The sequence below is a fragment of the Oscarella lobularis genome, chromosome 12, assembly GCF_947507565.1.
Source record: "Oscarella lobularis chromosome 12, ooOscLobu1.1, whole genome shotgun sequence".
NCBI classification, from domain to species: Eukaryota; Metazoa; Porifera; class Homoscleromorpha; order Homosclerophorida; family Oscarellidae; genus Oscarella; species Oscarella lobularis.
In genome coordinates, this window is record NC_089186.1 from 1,416,404 (window position 1) to 1,429,967 (window position 13,564).

Consider the following 13,564-nt stretch of genomic DNA (forward strand, 5'->3'; position numbering starts at 1 on the left):
AGCAGCGGTCAATAAATGAGTTCTTTATATACCTGCTCAAGTCGAAATCCTTTTTCCGTTGAGAGAAACTTCTTCAGTTCATCGTACAGCCATTCTTTGGTTATCGTGATCAATCGTTCGATAGTAGAACTAGCAGACGATGTCATCTCAAGGTGGTTTAGTGATTCAACAGCGTTTTGCGACGACAACGACTCTGAACGAGTGTAAGAAGCGACGACTCAGCGGTCTCTTGGACCTACGCGCATGCGCAATCATGACTAGACTTTATGTCTGATCTTTATTTACGTCATTTTTAATCCAGGCCTCCCATCCACTTCCGGTATACCAAGCCCCTCCCGAACATCATAATTCCTTCGAAAAAGCGCAAAAACAGTATCGTTCAGAAGTAAGATCTAAACACACAAGAAAGTAAATCACAAGTTTAGAATGACACTATTTCCTACTTGAGCCAACGAGTTAACAACAGTAGAGGCAAAGAAAAAATTCGCATTCGCATTTCCAGCATAGATCCACATATGCCAAAAGATTGGTCCTACAACGACTGCAACAAGAAACATCAATCCAGCCAGAAAACGATATCTCATATCTAAAAACAAAATACCAGTCATCTTTCGATCGACGTTCTTGAGAAGGCTGTAGCCGCTCCATCCGGTGCCGAGGATGACGAGAAGTCGTCGGTTCGTCGTCGACGGATGTCGTTTCGGCATTCCGCGATCAGGTTCCGCGAAGAATTGAGAGTGTAACGTGCGTTAGAAAGGACCAACGCCAAAGCCACTTAACGCCAAAGAACCAGGGAACCAGTGATTCGGAGCATCATTCACATTCTTCAAAGTCGGTGGTATTGGATAGAGGCCTGCACTATGCTTGCACGTGACGGCATGATAAACTAAAAACACGCATACAAGGCTAATAAGTAATAATAAATTAATTATTAAGCGCTCGACGGCTGGTAAGCCTTCTGAAGTACTTCGTACGCTGACTGGGACGTTTCCTCATCATCACCCACACTTCCCGGAATTGATTCGGAACTAGCATCGTTAGCCAACAGCACGTCGTCTGGCTGAGAAAGACGAGTGGCTATCGCGTTGAAAGTGGGTCGTTTGTGGTGATCAGGATTCCTGCATCCTCCTGGTCACAAATCAAATCATACTGCATCCTCTCTTCTTCTTACCAGCACTCAATCATGAGTTGATAGACAGCATAAGAACAGCCCGGAGGTGGGGGAAGACGATAGCCAGTTTCCAATAGATCGATAACGGCACTGTTCATCGTTTGGCCGTAAGGACGTTTCCCAACAGTCCAAATTTCGTGAAGAACAATACCGTAACTCCAGACGTCACTTGATGTCGAATACTTTCGAAAGCTGATGGCCTACAAAACCCGTAGATATGCACTGTCGTAAGAGACCTACATTCCGGAACTCTTACCTCAGGAGCGGTCCATCTGATGGGAATCTGTCCTCCTTTAGTGACGTAGTAACTGCCCTCGGCCAAATCTCTCGATAATCCAAAGTCAGCAATCTAGGCAACAGAATAAAAGCGATGTCGTCTATAAAAAAATAATTCAACCTTGCAAACTAGTTGTTCACCAAGTAGAACGTTACGAGCCGCAAGGTCCTTGTTTTATAAAACGCCGAATTTACACTCGTACTAAAAAATGATTCAAACCTTTTACCCTGTGAACGAAACATCGCTTCGCCAAATATTCCATTCCGGCGGCTATGTCGCGAGCCATCCGCAGTAAACGAGACGGTAGGTCCAAAGGCAACGTGTCCTCGTTTCTACGACGAGAGATCGTTGTGCTTCTACTCTGCGAATGGGCTAGCACTTACGCGATAATTGACTGCAAGTATTGCTTCAAATCACCGTTGGGCAAAATTTCCAAGACAATCATCAACTACAGTTAGATATACGGTACTACTGTATAGCGGAATTCGTGCATGCTTACCGGTGTTCCAGAGAGAACGACTCCGTGCATCATCACGACGTTTCGGTGATTAAACTGGCCCATAATTGCAGCTTCTTGAAGAAACTTGACCTTGCTCTCCTTTGACTCTGATTTCAACGTCTTCACGGCCACGACTACAGGAGATTTCAAATCCTTTTTTTAAAAAAATTAGAAAGGCCTGAAATGAACGTTGTTTTGAATAAACCTTTGGCGTCCACATTCCTCTCTCAACTGTTCCAAATTGACTGAAAAGGCAAAAATAAGAGTAAGTGTGGCAGTTAAATAACGCGAACGAGCGCATTCCTTTTACCCAGTTCCCAATACTTCTTCCAGATGAATAGAAGACCTTTCTAAGACGCGAAACTTTGCAGAAGTCAACTGATCATACAATTTCCTTTCCGTTTTTGCCGGCTTCCAGTAGATGCTCTCTTCAGATTCATTCTGTGCCTAAAACATTGCAGGGTATAATACTTAATACTCATGGGAGAAAGAAAAAATCTCGACAGTCTTGCCTTTTGCTCGGAAACGACCAACTGCAACGGAGCTGAGTTGACAGGCACTTCGTAGTGACTATCGTCCTGAGCGGTTTTTGGTAGGCAGTACTCGGCAGTCGGATTGGACAGGGAAGAGTCCTCGTACTCATGTTCTTGTCTTAACGGCGAGACAACGACGTAACTTGACGAGAGCCTTCGCGAGCCGCGCCCATCCAATTCCATACCTATAAGCAAAGCCTCTAATTAGTTAAAACGATAAAACATCTCTGCAACTCACTTTGCTCGTTCACGTCAAATGCTTCGGACGGTTTGCCTCGTCGACGGACGAAGATGACAACAAGAACCACGACGACAATGATAATAAGGATTCCTCCACCGACTCCAATTCCGATGTACATAGAAGAGGCTGAGCTGCTCCTCGTCTCTGAGATGCTCCCTGACGCAAAGCTGCTTTCGCTTGCGAGCGACGTAGAAATGACGTCAGAAGTTGTCAACGACGATTCGAAACTCGCCGATCCCTCGGTCGAGGAGAACGTTGCTTGAGCCACCGTATTAGGAGCCGCGGTCGTAGCCGTAGTAGTAGTAGTAGTAAACGTAAGGCAGGAGCCGTCAATTCGCCCGCTGACAGGAGGAGAGTAAGTAGGTAGAGACATAGAATTTCCCGGTTCTAAATACAAAAAAGTAATTCGAATTTTCTTTCTGTTTAATGCACATCTAGCTTCTCACTAGGACAAAGACAATATGCCCACTGCTGCATTTTCCCATTTGAACGATTCGTTATCGAGCACCATGGAGCGTCGCGATCGAAAGCAGTGCACTCATAAAACCGCTTTCCTTTATAGATGAAGGGAAAGACGCACTCGTCTCCGTCGTCTGACGTGTCGCCGCATACGTAGCGAACGATGGAGACATCTGCAAAACAAATGGAATTGACGATTTCGAAACTTCCGAAATTTGCTCAGTACCTTTGGTGCACGGGGCAACGGCGTTATTGAAGCAATTGCGTTTGCCACCATCTGATTCATAACACCACGGTTTTGACCTAGTTTGCGGATCAGGATTTCGACAGTAGTTGTGATCACCAAGTCCGGCCGCTGCGTATTGATGCACGGGAAACGTCGTAGATTTGTTCCAAGACACGCAATTCCTATACGTACTTGATCCCCTATACCCGTACCCATTGTCCAGAGAGCTGTAACATGTCGTGTCTAAAGCAAAGAGCAAAAATAAAAAGCGGCTTTTTCTAACTGCAATCGACCTATACCCTCGCACTCGTCTATATTGCAGTAAGACCAGCTAAGACATCCACCCGTATCGTCCGTGTAACACCACGGCATTGTTCGATTTTCCGATATAGGATTGCGACAGTACGAATGATTGCCCAAACCCGATTCCGGATACAAAGCTAATAAATTTGAGTAGGTGCCCAGCTCCGACCAGTTGAGACACGATTGGCCGTCGGCGCTAACGGAAGTCGTCCCACGATAGTATGTACCACGATATAGAAACCGACGACATTCTATGAAATAACATGAAGCCTTTGAAAAGTCTTCTTCCCAAACATACCTCTGCCGTTGGTCGTTAAACGTGCATAACTAGACAGAACGGGGCCTTTCCCTTTGCTTAATGAAGCGGTAATTGCAAAAACATAAGTAGTCGACGGTGAAACGGCGGAAGTATAAGGAAGAGATATTTCCTTTATGTCATCGTTAAACTTGAGATCAGATGACTGTACAGTCGATCCTTGGTAAACTTCAGAGTATTTTATGTCGTATGACATGTCATCCTTGACAATTGCAGGCGGTCCGGTCCAGCGAAATGTTCCCTTACCCGTTCTACCGTCGTAATCCAACTCTGGCGCTGGTCCACTAGAAGACACTAGAAAATGAGATCGTTAATAAACGCTAACGACTATTACTGAAATACAATACTATCTTCTCCTGTGCGCACTACTATCCATTTACTAGGTACAATTGCGCCTGATACGCTTTTCACTGTGACTCGATACAAATACTCTGAAATGAAACTCGAATATAGAAACGAAACCTAGAACTGAAACAAACCTGTAAAGGCTTTGACTTCATTAGTGTCCGTTAGAGTTTTCCCTCCTCTTCCTTTTGAACCAACGCGAAGCACTTGATCTACGCACGTTGGACCGCCCCAAGTGAAGTCTGGACATCCAGCAAAGCTGACGTCCAAGCTAGCGTTCCTCTTCTTTGCATAGTCAACCAGCAGCCCATTGACCTTGAAATCTGCCAAACAGCCTCCATAACTCGTTACGTTCACGCCATATCCAAGCGCAATTTCGTCCATAGTTGGCGATGACGCTCCCTCACTTTCACTACGTTCCATGCCGCCAAGATAAAAGTTCTTCATTATGTCAGACGAATAACTCAACACGTCGTCTATCTTCGAAGAGGTGGTCTGTCTAACGCCGTCGATAGCAACAACGATCAACACCGTGTCTATCGTTAGGCTGACAGTATGCCACACGCCGTCGCACAAGCTCACGGTTCTCCCGGGTCGAACGCGTATGAGGAAGGGTCCATCTGATATCCCGAAGCCTTTTCTGTATCTCAAGTCTAATCCATCGACACGTGTCTCAACGAAGAGAAATTTGCCCGTATCGTTGTCGTAGGCGGCCAGAAGAAGACCGTTTGGCCAACTCGTTCGCATTCGAAAATCGAATTGAAGTTGGCCGCTCGACGAAGACGACAGGGTCAGTTTCGCGTAACCAGTTCCTCGAAAGTGCATTCCTTCCTGAACGGCAGGCGGACAGCCGTTAGCGCTCGAGCGAACATTTAGACTATTCGTCAAGCCGTTCGGACCAAATGATTTGCCGTTATCAAGCTGCTCCACATTCATGCACCCGACGAATCCGTCTACTTGTGACAAAATGCTTGGTTCGACGACGAGCACAGTCGAAGGCACTCCACCGACATAAACGCTGTTTACGCGCACTTCGATCTTTCCGCCGTCCTTTACGCTAGCAGACCCTGTAGTACCTCCATCAACAGTAAGTCTGAGAGTGTCATCATCATTCTGCCTCTTCTCCGCCTTCACCGTATGAAACTCATTCAAAGTGATTGCCGTCGAAGAAAGATTTACAGACCCATCTTTGGACTTGACCGCAAAATCCAACTTTCCATTCGTCAGTTTTAGGTACGCATACGACGACCAGTTATTCTTGAAAGCGAAAAAGAGAAGTCCATTCGGACTTGACGTTCGAAATGTTAGTTCCATTGTAAATGCCTTTCCGCCATTAAAAACGGCGTTAGTTCTATATTTCATGTAGCCAAAGCCGTCAAAAGATATACCGACAACGGCGCTTGGCTGACTAGCAGGAATGTATCTTCGTTCTACAAAATATTTTGTATTGCTGTCTTCCTCTGGGTGTTTAGTCCATTTGAGAAGAACTGATGACCCTGTCACTATCCCATGCGTAAGAGAGCGATCACCTTGTAGACCTAAAAAACACTAACTGTTTGAACAAAAGGCAGAGTGTAGCAGAGACTACCTGAAACGCAAGCGTACGATACGTTCAGCGACATGTTGCCTGAACACGTCGTTCCAAACGTAACATCAGTCGCCACTACACTGCAATAGCTCTTGTACTGACACGCTGCCTTCACAACGTCAGTAGCGCTGAAAGAAAAACAAACGCGTCGTCTCCCAATCAAATATTCATTTATTGACAATTACATAGTCACGTTAGTCTTACGTTGGCGAGTTGCAAGGTGGAATAGCCGGAGTCCGCGATGCGCAATCGTTCACCTTCTCGAACGTGGTCGAAAGAATCTCTATTAGTTTTAGTTTTTCTTCACATTCGATTCTAAACGGCAGAGCTGAGTTAGATCCGGTTGCATACAGACACTCAGCTAAAGTCGCTTACGTGACTGCGCCGTCACAGGTTGCGTCGATCAATTTCGACTTTGCCCCTACGGTAACGCTTAAATTAGCGTTCTTTTGCTAAAAATTGCCGAGGACAAGTGTAAGCCATACCTTCGTAGCTCAAAATCAGTGCCAGCAAGGCATATTGAATGAACATGGTGAAAATTTCGTCAGGAAAGATTCGAATTCCCTGGATACGAAAACGAACGCGAGGCCAAAGACGCTTTTTTCTGTGTGCACTGTGGCCTCTGACTCCCGTACTATTTGCATTCCATAAACTAGCTTCCCTTTCCGAGAATATAATTAGATCAAGAGGATTATGAATGCATTAGCTCTTCCTGTCTACCCGATTGACCTAGCTTGATGCAGCATGGGTAGCGCAGGAATTCTCGAAACATCAGGACCTACAGTAAAACAAGTAGATACAACAACGGTAAAATATAAAACACATACTGTACGTAACTGTTCGTTCCGTTCCGTCATTTCATTCTTTCATTCTTTTTTTAGCCTTGTAGTGCATCTGCGAGCGATCTCACACGCGGAAAGTTCGCGAGCTGCGAGAGAGAGAGTCTGGACAGAGAATTAGGCCCAGTTGACTTCTGAAGCCATATGACGAAGTCGCACTACTAATAAGAGCTAATTCGCCGTTAGTGATGATGAACAGAGCTCGAACAAACGCACAAACGCAAACCTTAGAGCTGGATCTTATGGAAGCTCCCGTATTTGGATTCTAGCCGTCGGTTTGTCTTCTATACGCTGGTAGAATTCGGCGAAGAATAGCTAGGGCAACGTGCGGTAACTAGAGGCACCCCCCGGCTCAATCTCTATGGGCAGCTGTCGACAGCTCCCGGCAAAAATACATAAAAGTCAAAGAAAATAGGTGTACAAACAAATTTGGCTAATAATAGGCGCTCAACGCCTCGTAAGATTTCTGAAGAACCTTGTACGCTGACTGAGACGCTTCCAAAGCGTCACCCACACTTCCTGGAATTGATTCGGAATTCGCATCATTTTGCAAAATCACGTCGTCTGGCTGAGAGAGACAAGTGGCTATTGCATTGAAAGAGGGTCGTTTGTGATGATCAGGATTCCTGTAGAGGTCATATGGTCACTCACAAATCAAATAAAATCAGACGGTGTCTTCTGTTCTTCTTACCAGCACTCAATCATGAGTTTATAGATGGCATGAGAACAGCCCGGAGGTGGTGGAAGACGATAGCCAGTTTCCAGTAGATCAAGAACGGGGCGGTTTTTGGTGTAACCGTAAGGACGCTTTCCAACCGTCCAAATTTCGTACAGAACAATACCGTAACTCCAGACGTCACTCGATGTCGAGTACTTTCGGAAACTGATGGCCTACGAAGAATATTTTGCTGCAGCATTGTGGAGACCATAGGGACCCGTTTACCTCAGGAGCGGTCCACCTGAATGGAATTTGTCCTCCTTTCGTAACGTAGTAATTATCGTCAGCCAGGTCTCTCGATAGACCAAAATCTGCAATCTAGCCAATGAAATAAAAAACTATACTGTAGCCTTAATAGAAAAATATTCAGCCAACCTTGCAAACTAGTTTTTCCCCGAGTAGAACGTTGCGAGCCGCGAGATCCTTCATTAATTAAACGCCAAATTCCAAATTAAGCAGACAAAATTCTTGAGACCGCTTTACCCTGTGAACAAAACACCGCTTTGCTAAATATTCCATTTCTGATGCTATTTCGCGAGACATCTGCAGTAATCGAGCAGGCAAATTCAAAGGCAGCGTGTCCTCGTTTCTATGACGACGGAACATCATGTACATATACTCAACAAATAAGTAAGTACTTACGCGATTGACTGCAGATATTGCTTCAAATCTCCCTTTGGCAAAATTTCCAAAACAACCATCAACTACATACATAAACACGTGAGGAAAGAGCAGCAGAAAACCCGGTCACACATTACCGGTTTTCCAGTGAGAACGACTCCGTGCATTACGACGACGTTTCGATGATTAAACTGGCCCATAATTGCAGCCTCTTGAAGAAACTTTACCTTGTTCTTTTTGGACTCCGATTTCAAAGTTTTCACGGCCACCACAACAGGACTTTTAGAATCCTTTAGGAAAGAACTAAGAAGGCACAAGATGAACTTCGTTATCGTGACTAAACCTTATCTGTCCAGATGCCTCTCTCAACCGTTCCAAATTGACTAAGAATATAATTAGATAATAAAGGAGCCGTTTGCTAATTAAAAGATTCATTACCCAGTTCCTAATACTTCTTTGAGCTCAACTGAAGATCTTTCCAAAACGCGAAATTTTGCAGCAGTCAACTGGTCATACAACTTTTCTTCTGAAGTTGCTGGCTCCCAGTAAATATCATCTTTAGATTCCGTGAGTACCTAATATAATGCAGAGCATAGTACCAAAAGAAAAACGCAGATCACGAGAGCCTTGCCTTTTGGTTGGCTTGAGCTTGAGCTAAGGTGACTGGTACTTCGTAGTGACTATCGTCCTGAGAGTCTAGGCTTTGACAGACGCGAACCGCTTGCGGTTCAGTGATAGCCCGAACCGGTTCGCAGTATTCGAGACCTGGCTTGGACAAGTTTTGAAACACGGAAGAATCCTGGTATTCATCTGACGGCGAGTCTTCTTTTTCACTATACGGCGAAACAACAGCGTAACTTGGCGAGTGTATTCGTGAGCTGCGCAGATCCATTTCCATAGCTAAACAACAAGATGTTGAAGACAACGGCATACAAAGCATTGCTGTAACTTACCTTCCTCTTTCACGGGGTACGCCTTCGATGCGGTGCGTTTTCGACACGAAATCACAGCAACACCGACAAATACGGCGATAAGGAGGACTCCTACCCCTACCCCTATCCCGATGTTCATGCCACTAGACTTGTTTGAGATGCCACTATCGTCTGCTGCGGAATTCATAGTCGAATGCGAAGACGTCGGTGCTGTGGTAGACGGCCAGTCACTCGATGCTCCTGACAGATGCGTCTGAGAAGCAGTCGCTCCTGTTGGCACTTCAGAATCACCTGATCGCGAAGTAGAAGGATTTTCGGCAGTCGCAGAAGTAGAATCGTCTTTTGCAGTAGTATGAGAAGGTGTTGGAGTTGCAGCAGCGGAAATCGTTGGTGAGACCGGCGCGGTTGGATTGCTTGACGATGTACGAGAGACAGCCCCTGAAGACGCAGTGAAAGAAGTAGTCATCAAAGTCGCAGTTGCCGGAGCGCCCTTTGAATTAGTAGTCGAGACCGCAGTTGCAGTATTCGAAGTTGCCATGGAAGAAAACGTTGTCTCAGAAGGAGAATTTGTTACTGAGGCCGAGGTCTGTAGAAACGCAGATGTAGTAGTGGCTTTTGAAGAATCAGTCGAGTCTGAAGTTGCAGTATCAGAAGTTATTGTAGTTGCGAACGTAGAACTTGAGACCGTGGAAGGTGAGTCCGAAGAAGTTGTAGGAGAGAATGTAGTTGCAGCAGACGCAGTCGAAGTCGTAGGTAAGTCCGATGAGACCGTCGTTGGGGTGACCGTACTAGGAGCCACGGTCGTTGGCGCTGCCGTGGTAGAGAGTGCAAGGCAGGTGCCGTCAATTCGCCCACTGACAGGAGGAGAGTACGTGGGTAAAGATAGAGAAATCGACGGCTCTAAATAAATAAAGAAATAAAAAATAAAGAATTTTTTTCTTTGTAAAAGCTTCTCACTAGGACAAAGACAATACGCCCACTCCTTCATTATCAAACTTCTGTTGTTACTTATTGAACACCATGGAGCGTCACGATTGAAAGAGGTGCACTCATAAAACCGCTTTCCTTTGTAGATGAACGGAAAGACGCATTCGTCTTTACCATCCGAGTCTCCACCGCATACGTATTTCACAGTGGGGACATCTGCAAAGCAAGAACCACATTGATGAATCGTAAATATGAAAATCTGCGGAGTACCCTTAGTGCACTTGTCAATGGCGCAATCGCGTATACCACCACCTGATTCATAACACCACGGCTTTGACCTCGTTTGCGGATAAGGATTCCGACAGTAGCTGTGATCGCCTAAACCTGCTGCGGCATTTTCAGGCACGGATAACGCAGAATTGTGACTCCACGACACGCAGCTGGCGTTCGTACTAGAGCCTCTGTATCCGTTCCCATTGTCCAGAGAACTGTAACACATCGTGTCTAAAAAAACAAATAATAAATAAGCATGATGCAAACGGCATTAGATACCCTCGCATTCGTCTATATCGCAATACGTCCAGTTCAGACATCCGCCCGTGTCGTTCGTGTAGCACCACGGCATCGTTCGATTCAAAGGATTGCGACAATACGAATGATTGCCCAAACCGGATTCCGGATAGAGAGCTACCAAATTCGAGTAGGTGCTCAGCTCCGACCAGTTGAGACACGAACGGCCGTCCTCGCTAACGGAAGTCGTCCCGCGATAGTAAGTACCGCGATACAAAGACCGACGGCACTCTATATAGAAAACCGTAAATAGGCATTTCAAACAAGTCCTCATAAATACCTCTTCCAGTCGTAGTTATACGTGCGTAACTCGACGTAACCGAACCTTTCCTAAGTGAGGCGGTAATTGAAAAAACATAAGTAGTCGACGGCGAAAGAAATGACGTGTGAGGAAGAGATGCATCTTGTATATCATCGTCAAATGTGAGGTCAGATGACTGAACGGTCGATGCTGGGTAAACTTCGGCGTATTTTATCTCGTAAGACGTGTAATCCTTGACGATTGCCGGTGGTCCCGTCCAGCGAAACGTTCCTTCACCCGTTCTACTGTCGTATTCTAACACAGGCGTCGGTCCACTAGAAGACTCTAGAAAACAAGAGAGTTACGGTAATAAAGTTAAAAAAATTCAAAACTCAATACCATCTTCTCCTGTGCGCACTACTATCCATTTACTAGGCACAATGGCGCCCGATTCGCTTTCCACTGTGACTCGATACAAATACTCTGAAATGAAATTTGAATAGAATAACATTATTCGCCTAGCAACGTAACAAACCGGTAAAAGCTTGGACTCCATTATTGTCCGTCAGAGATTCGCCGCCTTTTCCTTTTGAACCAACGTGAAGCACTTGATCCACGCACGTTGGACCATCCCACGTGAAGTCTGGACATCCGGCAAAGCTGACGTTCAAGCTGGAGCTTCTTTTCTCTACAAAGTCAACAAGCTGTCCATTTACTCTGAAATCAGCCAGACAGCCTCCATAACTCGTCACATTCACGCCATACCCAAGCGCTAACTCGACCATGGTTGGTGACCTTCCAATACTTTCCATTCCTCCAAGATAAAAGTTTTCCATAATTTCAGATGAATACGTCTTGATGTCGGTTATCTCAGAAGAGGTGCTGTATGCAACGCCGTCGACAGTAACGACTAAAGACCTCGTATCTATTGCTACGGTGACTGTGTGCCAGGCGCCGTCACACAAACTCGTCGTTTTCGGCCGAACGCGAAAGAGGAAGGGTCCATCCCACGAATACCCGCCTTTCTTGTACCTCAAATCGAATCCATCGAAGCGTGTCTCGACGAAGAAAAAATTCAAATTATCGTTGCTGTAAGCGGCGAGAAGGAGACCGTTAGGCCAACTGGTTCGCATTCGAAAACCGAATTGAAGCTGACTGTTAGACGAAGACGATAGCGTCAGCTTTGCGTAACCAGTCCCTCGAAAATGCATCCCGTTCTGAATGGCAGGTGGACAGCCATCGGCACTCCAGCGAACATTCTCATGGCCCTGCTTCTTCAATAAATCAATTTTTTTGTCTTCTTGAAGCTGTTCTACATTTATGCATCCAACGAATTGATCTTTTTGAGAAAAGACGCCGGCTTTGACGTACTGAGTCGAAGACATTCCACCAAGATAAACGCTATCGACATTGACGTCAATGTCACTGCCGTCGTTATCGTCTGCAGACGCTACAATTCCGTCAACCGTGAGCTCAAGAGTATCTTCGTCGCTCTCCTTTTTTTCTGCTTCAACGGCGTGAAACTGGCCGTCACTCAACAATGCTACTGCAGAAATATCTACAGAGCCTTTAGCGCCTTTAACCGCGAATTTCAACTTTCCATTAGTCAGCTGTAGGTACGTATACGACGACCAGTCGCTCTTAAAAGCGGAAAAGAGAAGCCCATTTGGAGCTGACGTTCGAAATGATAGTTTCGTTTTAAATTTCTTTCCGCCATCAAAAGGATCGTTGGAGAAATTGACGTAGCCAAAGCCGTCAAAAGATAATCCGGCAACAGCACTTGGCTGACTTGCGGCAACGTATCTTCTCTCTATAACATATTTCGTATTGCTGTTTTCCTGTGAGTGCTTCTGCCACTCGAGTTGAACTGATGACTTCGTCACCTTCAGCGGACGAAGGTAACGGTCACCATTTAGACCTAAAATCACGTAACTATTTGAGCAGCAGACATTTCAGGAGAATGTACCTGAATCACAAGTGTACGATACGCTTAGAAACATCGTGCCGGAGCACATTGTTCCGAACGCCACTTCAGAAGCCCTGAGCCGGCAGTAGCTCTTAGACTGACATGCTGTTTTAACAATATCACTAGCGCTAAAAGAGAAAAAAATTTTCTTACTAAGTAGGTCCTCTAAATTTATAGCTAATCTTGGTCTTATACCTCGACGAGTTGCAAGGGGGAGACACTGCAGTCGTCTTATAACAGCTGCGTACTTTCTCAAACGTGGCGGAAGTGATCGCAATTATGTCGCTCCCACACTTGATGCTACAAGAGAGGGCGTGTAGACGTAAGCTAGAAGATACAACCACTCCCTAAAACTGCACATACTCTTCAAACGGGAACAAGGCACCGTTACAGACGGTAAGAGTCGACGACTGTATTTCTAACGTCGAAGGCGAACTGCTGAAAACAACTCCTAGACTATCGATAGACACCAAACCTTTGCAGCACCAAAGAAGTGCAATCAAGGCAATTTGAATGATCATGGTGCAGCCGCTGGCGGCGTTTCTTCTAAAAAGAAAGCGACGGCAGCGACGCCGTGTGTGGCCGGTCTGTGTGGCCGCTGGAACTGGTCCGGGATGGTGCCTCCTCAAGTCCCGTATGCGCTGGAGAAGTCGCTACAAACCATGTACTCTCTTAGAGCTCTTACATCAGAAGAGCCGTCGATTGATGGCCAAGATTCATTCACGCCACTCGAAGCCGTCATTCTTCTCCGATGAGCTCTCGTTGGACAGAGGAATGCACGTGAGAGAACGA

The 13,564-nt window shown here is 45.8% G+C and overlaps 3 protein-coding genes across 5 annotated transcripts; all 3 read right to left on the reverse strand.

Annotated features, from left to right (window-relative positions):
• Positions 1 to 37: 37 nt before the first annotated feature.
• Positions 38 to 7,233, reverse strand: LOC136194187 (uncharacterized). The gene is given in 27 exon segments (XM_065983249.1): positions 38 to 235; positions 286 to 392; positions 444 to 541; positions 602 to 886; positions 968 to 1,118; positions 1,172 to 1,371; positions 1,428 to 1,520; positions 1,569 to 1,616; positions 1,675 to 1,896; positions 1,948 to 2,100; positions 2,153 to 2,192; positions 2,258 to 2,394; positions 2,460 to 2,665; positions 2,719 to 3,108; positions 3,168 to 3,353; positions 3,407 to 3,649; positions 3,706 to 3,960; positions 4,008 to 4,319; positions 4,373 to 4,456; positions 4,505 to 5,908; positions 5,959 to 6,086; positions 6,163 to 6,273; positions 6,334 to 6,379; positions 6,444 to 6,619; positions 6,688 to 6,736; positions 6,786 to 6,968; positions 7,024 to 7,233. Coding segments are annotated over 22 exon segments (4,662 nt in total). The 5' UTR covers positions 6,705 to 6,736; positions 6,786 to 6,968; positions 7,024 to 7,233; the 3' UTR covers positions 38 to 235; positions 286 to 392; positions 444 to 541; positions 602 to 826.
• Positions 7,231 to 8,336, reverse strand: LOC136193990 (ephrin type-A receptor 4a-like). Its single transcript, XM_065982998.1, has 7 exons — positions 8,274 to 8,336; positions 8,158 to 8,219; positions 7,999 to 8,104; positions 7,891 to 7,938; positions 7,741 to 7,833; positions 7,489 to 7,688; positions 7,231 to 7,423 (listed from the first exon to the last, which is right to left on the reverse strand). Exons 1-7 carry the CDS (start codon positions 8,334 to 8,336, stop codon positions 7,231 to 7,233), a joined length of 765 nt encoding a protein of 254 aa, XP_065839070.1.
• A 92-nt stretch (positions 8,337 to 8,428) lies between these two features.
• On the reverse strand, positions 8,429 to 13,526 carry LOC136194190 (usherin-like). 3 transcript variants are annotated; one of them, XM_065983251.1, is made up of 15 exons: positions 13,458 to 13,526; positions 13,248 to 13,413; positions 13,136 to 13,190; positions 12,968 to 13,072; positions 12,773 to 12,900; positions 11,342 to 12,724; positions 11,206 to 11,289; positions 10,846 to 11,151; positions 10,548 to 10,796; positions 10,266 to 10,499; positions 10,026 to 10,211; positions 9,090 to 9,968; positions 8,768 to 9,036; positions 8,575 to 8,711; positions 8,429 to 8,519 (listed from the first exon to the last, which is right to left on the reverse strand). In XM_065983251.1, the coding sequence occupies exons 1-15, from the start codon at positions 13,512 to 13,514 to the stop codon at positions 8,474 to 8,476; spliced, it is 4,284 nt and encodes a 1,427-aa protein (XP_065839323.1). In that variant the 5' UTR covers positions 13,515 to 13,526; the 3' UTR covers positions 8,429 to 8,473. The 3 variants fall into 3 exon arrangements, 2 of the variants coding, with proteins under 2 accessions (XP_065839323.1, XP_065839324.1); XR_010671534.1 differs by having other exon boundaries at positions 8,480 to 8,519; positions 8,575 to 8,662; XM_065983252.1 differs by lacking the exons at positions 8,429 to 8,519; positions 8,575 to 8,711; positions 8,768 to 9,036 and having other exon boundaries at positions 9,511 to 9,701; positions 9,754 to 9,968.
• Positions 13,527 to 13,564: the final 38 nt, after the last annotated feature.

Bases quoted from the DNA above. Each gene is read 5' to 3' on its own strand.
- LOC136193990 (XM_065982998.1), bottom strand. From the start codon at position 8,336: ATGGGCCAGTTTAATCATCGAAACGTCGTCGTAATGCACGGAGTCGTT. The intron at 7,939-7,998 runs GTAAAGCGGTCT...TAATTAATGAAG, and splicing joins AGCGGTGTTTTGTTCACAGG to GATCTCGCGGCTCGCAACGT. The intron at 7,689-7,740 runs GTAAACGGGTCC...TATTCTTCGTAG, and splicing joins TCAGGTGGACCGCTCCTGAG to GCCATCAGTTTCCGAAAGTA.
- LOC136194190 (XM_065983251.1), bottom strand. From the start codon at position 13,514: ATGACGGCTTCGAGTGGCGTGAATGAATCTTGGCCATCAATCGACGGC. The intron at 11,290-11,341 runs GTTTGTTACGTT...ATTTCATTTCAG, and splicing joins TGGAGTCCAAGCTTTTACCG to AGTATTTGTATCGAGTCACA. The intron at 8,520-8,574 runs GTAATGAATCTT...TTATATTCTTAG, and splicing joins AAAGAAGTATTAGGAACTGG to TCAATTTGGAACGGTTGAGA.